The 19,218-nt window shown below is 35.2% G+C and overlaps 1 protein-coding gene and 1 pseudogene across 1 annotated transcript; one reads left to right on the top strand and one right to left on the bottom strand.

Annotated features, from left to right (window-relative positions):
* Positions 1–2,093: 2,093 nt before the first annotated feature.
* On the bottom strand, positions 2,094–2,708 carry LOC147556114 (replication protein A 70 kDa DNA-binding subunit E pseudogene; annotated as a pseudogene).
* A 12,404-nt stretch (positions 2,709–15,112) lies between these two features.
* Positions 15,113–18,245, top strand: LOC147556113 (HXXXD-type acyl-transferase family protein). The gene is made up of 2 exons (XM_086664149.1): positions 15,113–16,526; positions 17,618–18,245. The coding sequence occupies exons 1-2, from the start codon at positions 15,718–15,720 to the stop codon at positions 18,132–18,134; spliced, it is 1,326 nt and encodes a 441-aa protein (XP_086520275.1). The 5' UTR covers positions 15,113–15,717; the 3' UTR covers positions 18,135–18,245.
* Positions 18,246–19,218: the final 973 nt, after the last annotated feature.

The raw sequence follows: 19,218 nt of genomic DNA, 5'->3' as shown, positions 1-19,218 counted from the left end.
CTGTATGCTAGGCAGTTGCAGTTTGATGTACACTATGGTGTGTACTCGTCCGGATATTTCACAGGCGGTCAGTGTGGTTAGTAGGTTTATGACAAACTTAGGGAAGACACATTGGGAAGCTGTGAAGTGGGTCTTGAGGTACTTGAAGGGTACTGTTGATACGGGTTTGTGCTTTAGTAGAGACACATGTCAAGTAAGCGGTTATTTTGACTCAGATTATGTTGGCCATCTAGATAAAAGACGATCTACTACTGGTTATGTATTTAGGGTACATGGTGCTCCAATTAGTTGGCGATCGATGTTACAATCTACAGTTGCGTTATCTACCACGGAGGCCGAGTATATGGCTACGGTCGAGGGTGTGAAGGAAGCATTGTGGTTGTGGGGTCTTCTGGATGATCTAGGGATTAAGCAGGAGTGCGTAGAGGTATGGTGTGATAGTCAAAGTGGGATTCACTTGGCGAAGAATCAGGTTCATCATGCTCGTACTAAGCATATCGATGTCGTAGAGGAAGGTGATGTTTATCTCATGAAGGTTCACATAAATGAGAATCCTGCAGACATGTTGACTAAAGTGGTGACATGTAGCAAGTTTCAGCATTGCCTGGAATTGCTACAAATCGGCTCGTGTTAAGTTGCCCGAAAGAGCGTAATGGCGACAAGGTAAACTTTATGTGAAGCGTTGGTAAAACTATGGTAGGCTTGATCCTATAAAAGGGTACGTAGGCAGCCATGGTCATATGGTGCAGTCGGATGAAGTTACAAGAAGCAGATATATCTTACAAGGAGTAGAGCTGGTGTTCGTCCAAAATTTGAAGTATATCAAATTGTGTACGAGGTGGAGAATTAAGTAGACCTGATTCGTTAAAGTTTTCGTCATGAAATTATTTTCTAGCTTTAACCACACACTTGCCGCCATTATTTCTCCGACTACTAGGAACGCCACGTCCCTCTCAAGACACAACATAATGGTTGCCCGTGCTTCGAGATTTAACTCCTCCCAATCCTCATCTGACATATCTCCTGGTTTTTTTCCCGTCAACGTCTTGTGTAATTTCTGCGAGATTAGCAGATTCTTCATCTGCATCCACCAATAAGAAAAATCGTTTTTCCCATTGAACTTTTCTATCTCATATTTCCCTGATTTGACCATACCACTTCTCGATCCCATCTTCTCTTCGTTCAATCTCAAAAAGGCTCTGAGAAGGGTGGAGAATTGTGAGAGTCGGTGGTGAGACTCAAATTGGAATTCGGTTTGGTGAGAATCCAATTCCAAATTGGATTTCTAAATTGGACTCAAAATTGCAAACTACTCAAAATTTGGAAACTGCTCAAAATTTAGAAACAGCTCAAAACTTGGAAACTGCTCAAAACTCAAGATTGGAGTCAGTTTTCAATACACAACACAAACACAACAACTATTCAACATAGAGTGTGAGCAAGTGATAGAGAAATTTTATTCATTGTTTTGGGCGGTGTTTAATTTCTCGGTCGTCGAAGATCTAATATAGAAGGTTACTTTCTATATGGGACCATCTTGGGACGAACTTGCGGGTTGTGTGAGTCGTCTTCATGTATCCTTCAATAAAGTTTTCTTGTTCGCCCGAGGACGTAGGCTTTAAGCCGAACCTCGTTAATTTCTGTGTGCATATTTAGTTTTGGCTTAGCTTTTTGATTAATTTTCATAATCGGATCAATTTTTAGGATAGGTTCGATAGCTTCCGCGAACTTTTAGTACTAACATGAACAATTTAGATGCGACATAGGAATAGTCACCTATAACGTGACGTTAACAACTAGTGTCGATGGCATTAGACAATACATACTTAGTTATTCTAAATATCATAAAAAGGGCTCATAAGTATTCATATTTTTAAACGATATCCTATCATTCGATGTTACTTATGGACTCCAAAAGAAAGTGTGATTCAGTTGCAAAATCCAAAGACTCGACCTTAAGCACAGTTTCTTTGACTGAGCTTTCACCATTATAAATTTCTTCTTTTAATTTTAACTTGAATGTATATTGCTTAAAGATGGCATTCCTCATCGTGTCAGAGAACTTTTGCTTCGTCAACTTCTTTTAGAAGAGTCTATTCCTTTCTTGAAACACCCATTATCTCCTCACCAACCTCTTGGAATGCAGTAACACATGTAGTACCTGTGTAATCTTGAACTTGTAATAGTAAAATATACCTGAATTCACACTCATGAACGGACTGATCACACCTCCCACACCACCAATCTCCCTCTATGCTCTTTGTTACCTTTATGTAGCATTTACAACTCTCAACCATCAGGGAACGAGCAGTATAGGCAAAGTCGGGTTTAACATATGAAATCCTAACACTAACAGTTATCAAGTCAGGCTCGGCAGATTTTCCAAGTCGATCATCTTTGATCTGGGAGATTAATTTACGCACAGATTCCACAATTGTAGACGATTTTTTAGAAAAAGAGATGGATGTGGTGTTGGATCCCTCTGAACTATACCAAAACTTGAGCTCAATTGCCTCTAGAATTTGAGGATTTATGAATAACTGCGATGAAGACAGTGTGGACACGGATTTCCCATTGAAATCATTAATTTTACCTGATTTTACTGCAACCACAATAAACGATGCAGAGTTAAGCAGCTCATGGACTTTGTGACCTTCAACATTGTAAAACTTACCGCATAAAGTCAATTCCACTATGTAACCAGACATGTCTTTCATTTGCAAACTTCTTTTTAGGGTCCCAGAACCGTCTTTTTTCAGTATAGGTGTGGTCGGATTTATCGATGTCACTAGACCAATTACATCGACAAACGAGTGGTGTTGCATGCTTTTGATTTCACTGATTGGTCGGAGTGGAATTGGTGAAATGGTATTGTGTTATCATCACCCACACAACGCTCAACTTTTGAATATTTGTCAAGATAAATCTCGTATTCATTTAGAAAGGGATTGAAGGATTTAGAAGCTGGTTTTATCATACCGTTAGAAATAAAATATAGGTGCCCACATTTAATGTCATCATACACTTGGTTGACTACCGCATTAAAGCAAGTTATATGGATTCCATCTCATTTGAAATCAACAATGTCAAAGGAAAAGACTTCCTAAGGGCCTTTCGCATTTGTGTAGTTCCTGATCACACTGAACTGACTCTAGCTTTAATTGTTCACAAGACTTTGCAAGGATTAAGTGCCTTAATGGGTATTTTGATTCCAGGACTTAAAGTCATAGCTAAACTCATTTTGTATTTTATTTCACAAAGCGATCGTGAGTGTTTATGCTAGAATAAGAAATGATAAAAAAGTAGTGAAACAACATAAATTACATTGGCTTTTTCAGTTAAAAAATATGGTGGCAGCAAAGGAAATAGGGGTTATGATATGAAACTAAAATTATGTAGAAGGGTACATGCAACAGAACCTAAGAATCTAGCAGAACGACTATTAAAGATCTATATGTCACTACAAAAGGATCTACAATTTATTATATGTCCTAACAAGTAAGAGATTACTGAAACAGTTCATAAAACAGTTACTCATTTAAGTTGTAATTCCCCAAAACAACCTTCTTTAGATAAGGCTCTAAGATTAAACCATTGTAGTTGCTAAACTGAGGATGTTAATATCAGAAAAGTCGTAAGATCAGGAAGAAGCCACAATTTATTGGGAATAACAAAAATATATTCTCTACATTAAAGAAACATCAATCACGTAGTAACAATCACTTTTGAAAGAAAAGTGGTAACAACATTCTAGGTCACTTACACAATTTATCAAACAGTTGCTAAGCAGTCTTTATAAGCAAGAAAGATTAGAAATGGGAGAAGAAAATGAGAAATAGATTACCTTTTTTTTTTTTTTTTTTGATGAAGAAGAAATAGATTACCTTGATATGCATAAATATCAGCAAATATAAATTCCTCGGAATAGTGGAGGAAGAACTAGGGAACTTTGAAGCCAGAACCCAATTTATATAGTCGACGACGATCAACATAAACGAATTGAATTGAATGCGTGGTTGATTCTTTCATATTTTAACGGTAGTCATTGATGTGGTTTCTTAATGAGCAAGTACAGAGGAAAACAAATGTGGTATGAAAGATGGAAGGAAGAAGAATGAATTGGATATCAAAATATGCAATTGTTGTGAAGTTAGAGGGACTTGTGGCTGGAAGACTAATGGAAGATGAAAGAAAAAAAAAAGATGAAATGGAGAAGACAAACAGAGAAGGTGGACATGAATAGTAGCTGAGAAATGATGTTTGGCCCGATCCACCAACCGTCGTCAGCACGAAATCTGTCGTGGTCGGCCACGTCAAGCCAAATAGTGTTTCATTGAAAAGAAATAGTATTTTTACTTTTATTCGATTTAAGTCCCTCATCCAATCAAGGTTCCTTCAGTTGTTGCTTCTTCCTTCATCGAGTGCTGCAATCTTCCTCCATCGAGAGTGTGTTTTCTCAACCAATAAAAGCTTAAGATTCAGGGCTTCCCTCATAAACACCACACTAATTAATGTCTTACTTGGTCTTCATAACACTAACCGAAGCTTCATAATTAAGTGATTCTTCATAAGAGCATCTCCAAACGTGCTCTATTTCTTCATAAATAGAGATTTTGGAGCTCCAAAGGCTCCTCTACTTCTCTATAATATAGAGAAAGGTGAATAGTGAGCCTTCACATGTGAAGGCTCACTATTCACTTCTTTATATTATAGAGCTGATTTGACATAATAGATTTTTGGTCCTTGGTTGCCATAAAATTTATACTTGAGTCCTTAATATCTTTTATGAATTGACACTTGTGTCCTATTACTTTTGTATTCTAGTAAACTAATAATACTATTTAATTAATTATATAATTATAAATAGCCATAATTAAAATTTTATTAATAAACATAAAATACGTAACAAAATACAAAATTGGTAGATACGGAAGTGGTGGATACGGAGGTGGGTATGGAGGTGTAGACGAAGGTGGGTATGGAGGTGTAGATGGAGGCGAATCTAGAAGTGGAGGCGAAGGTGGAGACTTACATGAGTACTAAATAATTTTACGGGAGTAGTTACGTAACAATATTAGTTTATATTTTCGTAATTTGTAGTAATGTACGCATTGTAATATCTCTAAGATTTGTAGTAACGTACGCATTGTAATATCTCTAATATTATATGTATTTTTTAATATAATGTTTTTATATGTAATCTATATTAATTATATTTAATTTATCGAATTTTAGAAGTTATAAGTAATAAAAATAATAAGTTATAAATTTAAAACTAATAAAATAACAAAGATGCCAATATAGAGACTTGAATAGTGTTTTGCGTTTGGAGTGAAACTCTATTTAAGGAGTGAAAATATAGAGATTATGCCAATATAGAGGTTGGACGTTTGGAGATGCTCTAAACCCTAGCTTTATTCTGATGATGAACTCTGATTTGCTAATTCGTTTTCTCATCTATTTCAAATACGCCTATGATCGATCTTAGTAACTCTTCAAATTCTAGTTTTTGATGAACTTCTCTTCATCATATTTGGTAGATCCATTGAAGATCGATGAGTTGTTGTTAATCTCAGTTACCACTGGTTAGAATCGTTCATTTATTTTCGATCAATTTGAGACGATTGATGATTTCTATGATCACTAATTTTGTCGATTTTTAGAAAGAGAAAGAAAGTGATGAAAGCAAGCAACCATAAGTAGAAAAGAAGCCCTAATCGATTAATGATAGATGACTGATGAAGAGCTAAACCAGATAAATTGTATGAAGAACTAATCAATTGTATGAAGAACTATACCTAATCAATTGTATGAAGATGATGAAGAAGCCAACACCTAAATGAAGTCCCACAGTTTTCTATTAATGTCTCTCCTGGTCGATTGAAGAGAAGAGAGGGACCTAAATCGAATAATAAGGGACTGAAATTGAATAAAAGGAAAAATACTCTTTCTCTTTTCGCAGGCGCTATTTGGTGTGACCTGACTTTGGGCTGACGTTGGCTTGGAGTAATTTTGCCAAGTAAGGAAGGAGATTGTCCTAATAAGCATGCGAATGAATTAATTTTGTCCTAGTTAGGGTCATTTATTTTGTAATAGTCCGCACAAAACAAGTTCTGTTTTGTTATATAGATACTGCATTAACGTGAGAATTCACTAGGTAAAGCAAAACAAGTTCTGTTTTGTATATTGGTTCAAGAATTGATTTTGGGACCTCCCGTCGATCCTGGTTTCTTTTCCCACTAATATTGCCTAAAATTAAGATTAGTCCAAAAATAATTGGATGGATCGCATATTTTTAGCCCAGACAGGACTAAGTGACAATTTCGTGACGTATAATAATTTTTAAGACCATTTTTCTTTTTCTTTTAATTTTAGTTTTAATATTACATTTAATATTAATATTAATTCCTTACTTTCATTTTTAATTTGAATTTAGTTTTGTTATTTTGATTTTGACTTTAATTTTTATTTTTAACTTTTTGATGAATCTAAAGAAAAAAAAATATTGCTAAATTTCATTATGTGTCACGAAATAAGCAATTGGTCATGGCTCGACAATGAATAGGTATTTAGTCAATTTTTTTGGGATATATGCGACTAGGAGTGCGGCTACATAGTGTTATCATATGAGACTTGATCCCGGAGAATATATGATGAATATCAGCTCTGCAGAAAAAAAAAATGGTTCTTCCGCAAAGGAATTTTATTCGAGTGAAAGAGCAACATATGGTTTTCATAATGCATTATGATTGTTCATAATGTATTCTCTATTGTGAAAAAGACACAGTGTCGTTAGACCACCTAAATGTGAACTTTGGAACTATGTTGCCCATTTTTCGACTACCCTGGACTTGAATTTCACATAAATAACCACTTTTTAAATCGTGAAAGGTGGAAAAATCTTGATGGGTGCAAGGATGTCTTTGATTTCCTTTCCTATTGCAATTTGGTAGACGACGCGAAGTGAGAGGGTAACGATGGTTCCTTGGTCGGAGTGGAAGCTAGCTTATCCCAACTGGTTGCTTGGTACGAAAATGAGTTAGCGGATTTACTAGCAAAACGGGCAAGGATTAATATCAGTAATTCTATTTGGGAGAATTTGACATACACCCCCATTATTATATGAATATTAGAACTACACCCCCACTTTTTGAAAACTTTTGATATATACCCCCACGTGGACGGAAACCGTTAACTCAGAGTTAAGTTGGGTGTGTGCGAAACACACGCGCCAACCATGACGATTTTACCCTTTTGTAGTTGTTAAAATATTTTGAGAGATTTTGACATACACCCCCATTATTATATGCATTTTTGGACTACACCCCCATTTTTTGAAAAAACAAAATTCCCCAATTTGCCTTTCAACGGTCATCTTTTCCCTCTTGTCTTATAAACTTATTTATCTTAGACAAGCTAAAAGATCAAAGCGAAAGAACTATTTGGGATATCAAACTATAGAAAAGATGGGAGGTAGATGCACCATTTCTTGGTGGTTGTTTTGATTGTTTGGTGGATTGTACTAGAATGTGTTTCATGAAAATTCTAATAAGAACAACTAAAAAAGTTAGGAATTAACTTACTGATGATTGACATACCTTCCTTCTTCTGCCGTTGATGAAATACTCAACAAAAAAAACTTACTGATGACTGACATACCTTCCTTCGTCTGCCATTGATGGTATTCTTTGCAAGAAAACCAGAATTTTTAAATCACCAAAGGGGTTTCTGATGTTCCTGCCTTTAGAGAGTGAAACAGACAATCACGAAAGGGGTTTCGGTTGTTCCTGTCTGTAGAGAGAAGAAAGAACAATTTTCTGGGAGTAATGAGAAACGGAGAATTTGACATATACGATAAATAAGTTCTTTCACTTGATATCCCAAATAGTTCCTCCCACCTTTTCTATAGTTTGATATGCCAAATAGTTCTTTCGCTTTGATCTTTTATTTTGTCTAAGATAAATGAGTTTATAAGACAAAAGGTGAAAGATGATTGTTGTAGGGCAAATTGGAGAATTTTGTTTTTTTTTTTTAAAATGGGGGTGTAGTCCAAAAATTCATATAATAGTGGGGGTGTATGTCAAAATCTCTCAAAATATTTTAATAACTATAAAAGGGTAAAATCGTCATGGTTGGCGCGTGTGTTTCGCACACACCCAACTTAACTCTGAGTTGACGGTTTCCGTCCACGTGGGGGTATATATCAAAAGTTTTCAAAAAGTGGGGGTGTAGTCCTAATATTCATATAATAGTGGGGGTGTATGTCAAATTCTCCCATTCTATTTGGACCGTTATTCCCTCTATAATTAGTCATAAATATTGTAATAACTCTTTTATGTATTAATTTATGACACTTTCTCAAAAAAAAAAAGCGGGTTGCTTGGGTCAAATATTTTTTCTTTTTTACTTAAGGTGCCTGGTTCGCCCTTTTTTTAAGGTGGCCAATACGTGGACAACCAATTTTCTTATATGGACAACAATATTCGGGTCCGATGCAAGTCAACTACGTTTGACTTAGTTGACTTTGATTTAATAAGGGGACAATTCTATAAGGACCTGAAATATTAACACTAATTAATATGAGGACCATTAACAAATACAATTAGTAAAACCTAACAATTAGAGTTTGACAATCCTAATCGTTTCTTCCTCTTCATCAAAACACCACTTCCTCTACCAATCACCACCCGTCCACCACCACCTTCACCTTCTCCGAGACCCGACCACCTTCACCTTCTCCCAGACCGGACCACCATATACTCCTACTCGACCACCACAAACAAACAACCATTCTCAATCTTTAACTTCAGAACTCAATATCGTTCTTATCTTTCTCTCTCTAAGATAATAAAAACTTGAGAAATAATGGAAATAAGGAATGAATTAATTTGTTAAGACAGAGCGTTAATGTCATTTTTTGCATTATTACTCATCCAAATGAATGCCTCTGACTCAATTAATTAGTTTGATCCACTACCATTCTCTTAGTTTCAGTTAAGGTTTATCTTTTCAGAGACGACTTAATTAAGAGTATGATTTCATATTCAAATTTTCAAGGTCCTCAAAATTCATTGATACACAAAACATTACTTATCTATACTCATCTTTCTATCAACAATGTGACTTATTTAGGTTCAGATCTTTTTACTGTTAGAAACTATGGAACATTTCATCTGGTATACACCATCTTTAAGTTGTTGATGATATCAACCATCTTAAAAATGAGAACACATTTAAGATGGTTATGATGGCCCAAGAAAGTGGAGGTGGTTGAAGAAGGTGGATGTGGTTGTAGATGGTGGAGGAGGCAATGATTCTGTGATGAAGAAGAAGAAGAACCAATTAGGTTTTGGTATTAAAACTTTAATATTTTTACACCACCAATTACTGTCCACATTAGGTCGATAATGGGGACTTATATTTTTATTTTTTTTGGACTTGTCATGATCAACAATTTTCTGTCTACGAATTTTGTTAGGGATGAAGAAGAAGATGTTTTAGGTTTATCCGTTTATGGAAGAAGGAAATGGTGAGGACTTAAAGTAAGAAACTCAAATATTTAGAGAGTATGGAGCGAAACTTATTAGAGTAATATCCCCCTAAAAATTGTTGTCCATATAAGATTTATAACTTTTTTATTTGTCCACATAAAATAGTTGTCCACATATGATATTTGATTGTCCATATATTGGCCACCTTTTTTAAAGGTTTGAATTGGCCTTCTTCTAATTCTAGGTGGAAAGCATAGTTGCTCACATGTAATTTTTATTTTATTTCTAGTTGTCTATCTTGTACGTTTTTGTCGACTCGGCACTGTCATTGATGACATGCATTTCTCTCCACTTGAGTTGAGAGACTAGAGTTCGAACATCAAATTTTACTATTTTAAGAAAAAGATACAAAGAAGACAATAAGATAAAACCCTAACGTAAAAGCCCCTACAAAAACTAAAACAACAAAAAGCCCTATCCAAGATCCAACAAGATTTCACAGGAGAAGTACTATCATATAAAAGGCTTTGAAAACCAGACTGCCGATCCAAACCAAATGCTTTTAATTGGTTGATGGATGAATTCAAAATACAAGATACTGAACCAAGACACACTCCTAGTATCATGACCTTACTCGTTTTTTTTCTTTCTACAAGTTTTTTTTCTCGTACAAAACCACCACTTGAGAAAAGAAACAATTAAACATCATTAGTAGGAATCAACTGTCAATCGAGAATGAAGAGGTCAATTCAGAGAGAGAAAGAGAGTTGACTCGAAAATGAAGACAGTTGATTTCGTGAAGACTGGAGTAGAATTTAAGTTGTTACCACTTCTACCATTACTCTTCGAATGATGTATTTAATTAATTAAACCGGGGATTAACATGATGTTGTGGATCAGGACCTCCTGGGCTACGTCTCATTGAATCACTTCCTCCTTCTATTTCTGTTGAAACTAATGATGATCTCTGATTCACTAATGCCTTAACCATCTCACTCAGCTTCTTCTCCCTTACCGACAAATCATTTAGTGGACGTGATTCCGACCTCGTAACGACCAAACACAAGACAAAACTCAGTAACAACCAAAACCTAACCAAGTTTGCCATTTCAAACTTATTGCTCAAATCTAGAGACTAGAGAGAGTGAGAGTGGGAGAGAGAGAGTGAGAGTGGGAGAGAGAGAGAGAGAGAGAGAGAGAGACAGAGAATTAGAGATAACTGATAAAAAGGAGAGAACGTCCTAAGCTGAAGGTGAGTGATACTAAAACTTAGTGGCATACATGTATATATATACAGAGAGATACAAACATTGGAGCTTTTATACAGATAGGATTGGTTCTTGCAAAATGTAATAATCCTAAAATAATATAGTGGTTCACAATGGGGTGGATTGGTACAAAAAATATACGATATTACGATCCAACCCGTTTAAAAGTAATATTTATATCCCATATCACAGATATTATACAGATAGGATTGGTTCTTGCAAAATGTAATGATCCTAAAATAATATAGTGGTTCACAATGGGGTGGATTGGTACAAAAAATATACGATATTACGATCCAACCCGTTTAAAAGTAATATTTATATCCCATATCACAGATATTATTTAACTTTATGTGAAGAATAAAAAAGGTCCAAACCCGTCAATGCATTTGTAAAGATTAGAGCAGGTTGCCACGGCTTGTCGTGGCTATGGGGAAAGGCACGACTAGACTTCGTCTGACCATGCCAAGACACGTCCGGCTTCACAAGCGTGTTAAATAATTTTCGTCACATCTTCGTTGAACTGATGTTTGGGAGTTAGGTTTACTCTCTTGTACTATGTCATGTAATTAGATGTGTAAATAAAGTAAAAAGTAGTTATCATGGCCTTCAAGATTAGTAATTAGTTTCTTAACAGTAGTTAGAACAAATTTATTTGTTGCCATTTTCACAACCTAAAATATGATTATTTCGTCTTCTTGAAAAAAGAAATTAAAAAAAAAATTCTATGCAATTATATTTTTTGTTTATCTATTTAGCCCATCATTTTGACCCATTTAGGTCATAGAATGTAAAGAAACTATAATGTCGTGGTAGTTGTATGTATGATTTAGTGATCCTTCAAGAAAGAATGTTGTAGCTCCCAAACCAAAGCTCCAAATAGTCTCATTGTTGGTTCTCAAAGAGAATAGCCCATCTATATATAATCATATCTACCAAATCCTAAACCTTCTTCAAGATACACAAAAAAATGCTCTTAGCTTGCCTTGAGGGATTAAACTATCAACACTTTGTCTCACTTCATCAAAAATATGAAACGTTCAAAAGAGTACTTGGTGCCAGTGTGGACCATGTAATCTTCCCCAATTGAGGCATGAGAGTGACTTGAGTCACGATTTAGTAATTGAGTACTAGTGGAACACATCAGCCATATATTGACCAATCTAGCTAATCTCATGACATTGAAGGATTGATGACTTCCGCAAGGTCATTCTCATATGCATAATTTTAGAGCATGCCCAACTACCATGTAGAATGGTAAGTTTTTTTTTTTTTGTAGTTCTTTAAATTTTGGTGCTCTAACATGTGCTAAATTGCCAAATCTTTGGCATTAGGTCAATAGTAATTTTCCAAATTTGGCAAGTGACAATGCACTTTGCCAAAATTTGACAATTCTTTTAATTACACTAGTGACCTCAACTCTTTTTCATTTTGACCTTTGCCCAATGTTGTACTTTTTTACATTTCATTACTTTTTTATTAATAAAGCCAAGTAGTATATCCATGAGACAAACGCACAAAAAAAAAGAAGTAGATGAGGTTCTAAGCCTCTTAAGATGGCCTTAAGGATTTTTATATGTTATTCAGGACCCGAGATGTCTTAATGATGGTGGTTATAGTGGTAATTCAGTTCATGATATATTCCGCATTGTATTATGGTAGATGTATCAATGTCATACTTTGTAAATGTAACGACTCCAAAAATCCAATATCATACTTTATCTATTTATGCATTTCGTCATTGTAACACTTCATGTTGGTTTCATGACGATTATGTGCTTATCCCATCTATATGATATATGCACCTAATGTGGTGTAATGTTGTAATGTATGGAAGAATGTTATTCAAGAATATGGTCTACTTGATAGAAAACAAATGCTCCATGTTGAACAACAGAACAAGTCATTTTTCTTCCATTCTCAAAAATTGAAATGTTGAAAATTTACTCTTCGCAATGTAGAAACGTAAATGATGTTACTATCGGACCAAAGTGAGACCATCACATAAAGTAATTCTACTCCTACTATTTAAGGATTATTACTCTGCCCCATAGTTGCTACCCCATGAGAAAAGCAAGAGACCTTATAGGACAACTAATTTGGCCCTTCCTTAAATGTTCATTTTATTTCCATAAAGTTAGTATTCTCTCTAATTTTGTATTAGATAGCCGTTTCAGTGATAGGATAACAGCTTACTAGAGTGATATGTAGAGTCATTGTGTTTGGACTTATGTGTAGGATCATGATCATCACTTGATGCTTCCATCTTATATGATTATTATATTAAGCCATTCCACCCCATGTTTGGTAATTATAAGATAATGGTTTGACTCAATGTGTTATTCAATGGATAGGTGTAGCAATTTGTATTTTTAATTTTAAATAATAGATACTTTTAAAAAATAGTAGATGAAAATTAGTGGTCACGAAAATGCTAGATCGATTTTAGAGTCGGACTCTGAATAAAAGTATCTAGCTAAGAGAAAGACGATATTTTCTATGTTCTCACTCTTATAAATGATTTTGTTGTATAAGACTGCGTAAAGCGGTGTGAACATGGTGTAAGAAGATGAAGTATGAGCAAGGGTGTTAAGTGGTGCAATATTGAGAGCTTTCTTCCCTCACTAAAATAGGAAGATCAAGCTTATCATACACACCGCCACCACCGCCTTACCCACTATTTTATGTCTCCCATGTTAGTTGGGTTTGTATAAAATATTAAATCAAAACTATCAAAAACAAAACCGACCATCAATTCACTATTTTATTTGAATTTCTCAATTGTTGACTCGTGCAACTAAGATCCTAGGAAGTTTATCAGTTATTAGTTAAGTTGGTACAAGTGGATTTATGACTATGACGACAAGTTACTCATGCTTAAAAGGCCTTATGTATTATCAACCGTGATACACATCCCGGCACGAAACCCGGCCGAAACGCGGCGGGGTGACGTGTCGTGCTGTGATCACAGTCTGACACGTAACCCCGCCGGGTTTCGACCGGGTTGTGCCGGGATGAGGATCATTTTCCATGTATTATATCATGAATTTGAAATTCCAATGTAATTTTATTTGCTCTTTAGTCTAAATTCTTATTGAAAATTTAATATTTTATTTAAATAAAATAGCTTTTTAAGTGAGAAATTATATTTTTCGAAAATGGAGTAGTCATATAGACAAACTTTGGTCGTTTGTATACATTGTATTTCCAAAAATCACCACTTAAAATATTTCTTATTAGCTACACAAGCTAGTGTAACAAACACTCCATATGGGCAAAAAAGATGAACCCCCATCACAACCTTATCCAATAAAGATAATGGATAATGCACATTAAGTAAAAGCCAAAAGCAAAAACTAGGATCATAAAAATAAGTTTTGACTTTTAAGTGGGCCAAGGGAAGTAAGGTAGAACCGTAGAAGTGATGGGAGATTTTTTTTTTTCCTTCTCTAATTTGGATAAGTTGAAAATAAAGTCATGGGAAAGGTTATTTTGCTTTTTGCACAAAATACCTAGGATTATATCATCCGCCGCGGATTGTGGCTTATTTTTCACTTCTTTGGCGTGTAATATGACGACTTTATCGTAAGTCTACTTTTGAGTCACAAAGAATAAATCACTTTTCTTTACAAGGGAAAACTCCAAGAGGGAGTAGTCACCATTTTCATAAATTTGCTTTGTGGATTTTCTATATCAAGGTTCCATCTCTATGATCCATCCTATGTTTGATTTTTGTTTTTGAGAAGTAATATTCTCATTCGTCTAATCAACCATTATCCAATTTTTGTGACTCAACAAACAAAATCGGATAATGCGTAGTAGGTCAGACAACTCCCATTCGTCTATCAAGAGAATAATCTAAATATCAAAGAAAGAATAGAAAGCCTAGCTTTGACACCTCCCAAATAGATTCCCAATCACCATTAGTATGTAGTTCCATTTTCCTTCTTTATTTTTTGTATGTAATCATTCAGATCAGTTTGTTAACATCACGACTAATTCACGAAGCTCTGAATATGTAGAAAAATAGTATTTATTGTCTCTGTGTGGTCACTAGCGTGCTTGAAGTTTCATTCCTTTATCCATGACCTTTTAATGGAACACTTCAACAATCCGTTTAATAAAAAAACTTAATCAGGAAGTGGAATACCTAAATTCTACTTAAATCGTGGCTAAGCGAAAGCCAAACTTAGGAGAGGTGAAAAAAATTGGTGAAATGGAAATTTAACATGAATACATTTGTGTACCTCATAAAAATTACGGTGGTGTCCATAAATATTTGAACAATATATGTTTATAGGCACTGCTGTCTTGTGAAGTAGTGCTGTTGACCCCTTAATTTTCTACTTTGAAATAAACATATAAAAATCTTTTATTTACAGAGTTAACTGCTGATAACGAGACAAAGACTTGAAAGACATCGAACTCGGGTGTCAATGGGTTTCATCGGACTCAAAGAAACTGATCGGGTATCACGTTTTCTGACTTTTATCTCTACCAAACCATTGGCCAATATAGACTCGAATCAAATAAAAAAGGCCTATCGCGAACTTTACTTGAGATAGATTTCATCAGGGTACGCCTCTAAATCCTAAAGGTGCCCCGTCATTTTGCTCTTAGCCCATCCCTCTCAAGCCCGGAACGGGCTACACCTAGTCAGAGTGCCCTCGGACTGCCCCAGTTCGTGGGGGCACGATGAGGGAAGTGGGCCTATAGTAATCTGGGGGGACCTATAGACTCTCCCCAATTTATATGGTACTATAGAAGCAAACTTTACCTAATTCAAGAAAGAGAAACTTCACCTACCACCATCAATTTCATTTGAAGTGTGAACCAAAACTAGAGGCAGATAAAAATGTGGCAAGGAAGGCTTCAACGTGTTCCAAATAAATTCCACCTTCTATAAATAACAACTCAACATATGCTCATATACCATATGTACCAATTTTATATCAAGTATGGAGGTAAAGCTCTTAGAAACAACTCTCATCTTGCCCTCTCATCCACCGTTGGATCGTGATCATATCCTCCCTTTATCTCACATCGACAACGATCGTAACGTACAAGTCAACTTCCGCTACCTGCGTGCGTTCGTTAACTCCAACCACCACAACAGTGCCGACCCTGTCCACATCATCTCCGAAGCTCTTTCAAAGGCTTTAGTTCACTATTACCCTTTAGCCGGAACTCTCCAACGTCCTCATGATGACTCACGTCTCGAAATACTATGCGGACCGGGGCAAGGTGTACCTGTTATCCGAGCCGTGGCGAATGGGTCACTTGACTCGGTGAACTACATAGACGATCCAAGCAAGAGTTTTGTTGAAGATTTGGTACCCGACCCAAGTCCGGATGAGTCACTGCTCCACCCATTTCTCCTTCAAATTACCATATTCAAATGTGGTGGATTCAGTGTTGGTTCTTCTATTCACCATTCAATGTGTGATGGACTTGGATCGACTCAGTTCTTTAACGCGGTGGGTGAATTGGCTCGTGGGGCGAAATGTATCACTGTGCAACCTGTTTGGGATAGAACGAGTCTACTCGGACCGAGAAATCCACCTCGTGTTGAGGTGGATTTTGAGGAGTTGTTGTGCTTGGATAAAGAATTCTCACCCTATAGCAAAGAAAAGAGTACGGAGTCAACTCGCGAGTGCTTTCATGTGAGAGATGAGCCTTTAGAACGTTTCAAGCTGATTCTTTATGAGCAATCGGGAAAGAAATTTACAACTTTTGAAGCTTTAGGTGCCTTCATATGGAGAGCAAGGTAATGTTTCTCTCTCAATTAGAATGCATTAAATGTGGGTAGTTGGTGAAATTTACAATAAGACATCGACCCATTGGTGAGTGCTATCACATTAATTTAATTTCTAGGCCATATTTGAGCGCCAGAATAGAGTGCGACTAGAACGGTAGCTTGGGGCCAAACCCAGTTCAAGCCCAGAAATAGGTTTGAGATCCTCTTTGGACAAGATTTGGTGGGGCAGTCCACAGGCAACAAATGATGTTTTTGCCCCTTCGCCTCTTCTATATGACACATGAAAAAATGATGTACTTTTTTTTTGTTGAAAAAAAAAAAAAAAAATGATGTACTTAGAAATTACATCACAAATATTTAGGTAGTATGGTAGTTCATAATGTAGTATGAAAACTACGGAATTTCTCGAGAGAGAAAGAAAATCCTAAAAAAGTATATGATCGTTTTTGTTCATAAATTGTTAAGAACAAATATTTTACATTGTGTTTGTTCCTAACGTGTTATTCTGTTTATAACAATACGAGTTGAAAAACAAATTTTCTATTGTATGAGAAACAAATATAGATTTAGAGAGAAAAACAATTTTCTATTCGAGTTGAAGAACAAATTAGGATATTTGTCATAATATTTACTAAGGTGGCTAATACATTATGAGTGTCCACAAAAGAAATTCTAAAATAAGACAATTAATAATACGTTATGAACAATTATAATGCATGATGGGAATTTATGGGATTTCACGGCATTCACATGTTGAGAATTAGTTTGGTCTTAAAAAAATTGAGTTTGGACCTCCGATCAATTATAGTTATTTTTTTCCTAAAAGTTTTCCCTAAAACTAAGATTAGTTGCCTATTTTTGACCGAATCAGGACTAATTTCCCATTTCATAATATTGAATAGATTTTAGGACCATCTTTTATGAGAATACCCATTTTCTAGTTACTCCATAAAAAAAATTGAGAAATTTGAACATATAAACTTCCAAAATTGGATATATAACTACAAATATTCATACTCTATTGTCAAATTTGTGGTTGCTAATTAGAAATTGATTTATGTACCTAATCAAAATTCATTTCTTGGCTTTTGATTAAACAGAGTGAAGGCCTCAAAAGTGGCAGGAGAAGAAAGGGTAAAATTTGCATACTCAATCAACATAAGAAACTTTGTAGACCCACCACTACCAAAAAGTTACTGGGGAAATGGTTGTGTACCAATGTATGCTCAACTAACTGCACAACAACTAATAGATCAACCAATTTGGAAAACAGCAGAACTTATTAACAAGACTAAAGGAAATGCCACGGATGAATATGTTCGATCTTTTATCGATTTTCAAGAGTTGTATTACGCGGAAGGAATTACGGCCGGTAAAGGAGTGAGTGGGTTTACAGATTGGAGACATTTAGGTCATTCGGCCATCGATTTCGGATGGGGAGGGCCAGTAACTGTGTTACCACTCTCTAGGAACTTACTTGGTAGCATTGAACCATGTTTCTTTTTGCCTTACTCTACTATTGATGGAGCAAAGAAAGATGGGTTTAAAGTTTTGGTGTCTTTGCCAAATAAGATTGCCCTGGCTGATTTCAGGGTTGAAATGGAAAAGTTCTGTTGATGAATTTTGAGAAGTTTAAATGCATGTGGAAATAAAGAATGCCAATTGGTAATGGCTTGAATGATTTTTAATTATTCTTTTTTTATGTGGAAATATCCATTATTTCTTTTTTGTTGATCCGGAAGTAAAGAATCTGAAACCCGGACCTCTTATTTATGATGTGGCTCCTTCATCAAAAAAAAAAAAAAAAAAATTTATGATGTGGCAACTTCTTACACGTTTAACATTATGGGGATCCAATTGATATTACATAGTAAGCCTCATACAAGCTTAAATTGACGGGGATTGAATAGATAATACATAACAAGCCGATAAGGACCAATATATTGACATACGAAATGTGAAAAAACAATCAATAAACATATGGTTCAGTGGTGTTGTATATCGGTTCGGGCTAAGCCCATACGACCAGGGTTGAAATAGTGTCGGGTCCAACTGAAATGGCACTAGCCTGAACTCCAGTCTGGCCCGGCATCGAACCTGCTAACCCCAGGTCTGACCATGTAAGCCCGTCACACTAGGCTCTAATTTCAAAAAAGAAAAAAAATTAATTTATAAAAGATATAAATTACAAATTTAGCGAACAAACATAAAAGATGCCAGATAAATTTCAAAATTACTCTACAAATTACCCAAGAAATATGATGGGATATAAATAACAAACTTAACTAAAAATAAATTGCAAACTTACCTAAAAATTGATGGGATATAAATTACAAACTTACCAAAAAATAAATTACAAACTTATCTAAAATATTTATGAGATATAAATTACAAACTTATCAAGAATAAATTGCACCTTCCCCACAAAATTTGTGGGATATAAAATTATAAACTTACCTAAAAATATATTATAAATTTACCTAAAAATTTTATGGGATATAAATTACAAACTTACCTAAAATTATATTACAAATTTATCCAAAAATTTTATGGGATATAAGTTACAAACTTAACCGAAAAATTTGTAGCAAATAAATCAAACACTTACCTAAAAATAACTTGCAAATTGACCCAAAATAATTATGGGATATAAAGTAAAAATAAATTACAAACTTACCCGAAAATTTAATGAGTTATTTCT

The sequence above is a fragment of the Eschscholzia californica genome, unplaced genomic scaffold (assembly GCF_041429995.1).
Source record: "Eschscholzia californica isolate CP2 unplaced genomic scaffold, dmEscCali1.0.p SCAF_2, whole genome shotgun sequence".
Lineage (NCBI taxonomy): Eukaryota > Viridiplantae > Streptophyta > Magnoliopsida > Ranunculales > Papaveraceae > Eschscholzia > Eschscholzia californica.
This window is presented reverse-complemented; position numbering and strand designations above follow the sequence as displayed.

Excerpts from the sequence above, each read along its gene's own strand:
- LOC147556113 (XM_086664149.1), top strand. The coding sequence starts at position 15,718 with ATGGAGGTAAAGCTCTTAGAAACAACTCTCATCTTGCCCTCTCATCCA. Across the intron at positions 16,527-17,617 it reads GCCTTCATATGGAGAGCAAG|AGTGAAGGCCTCAAAAGTGG; the intron begins GTAATGTTTCTC and ends TTGATTAAACAG.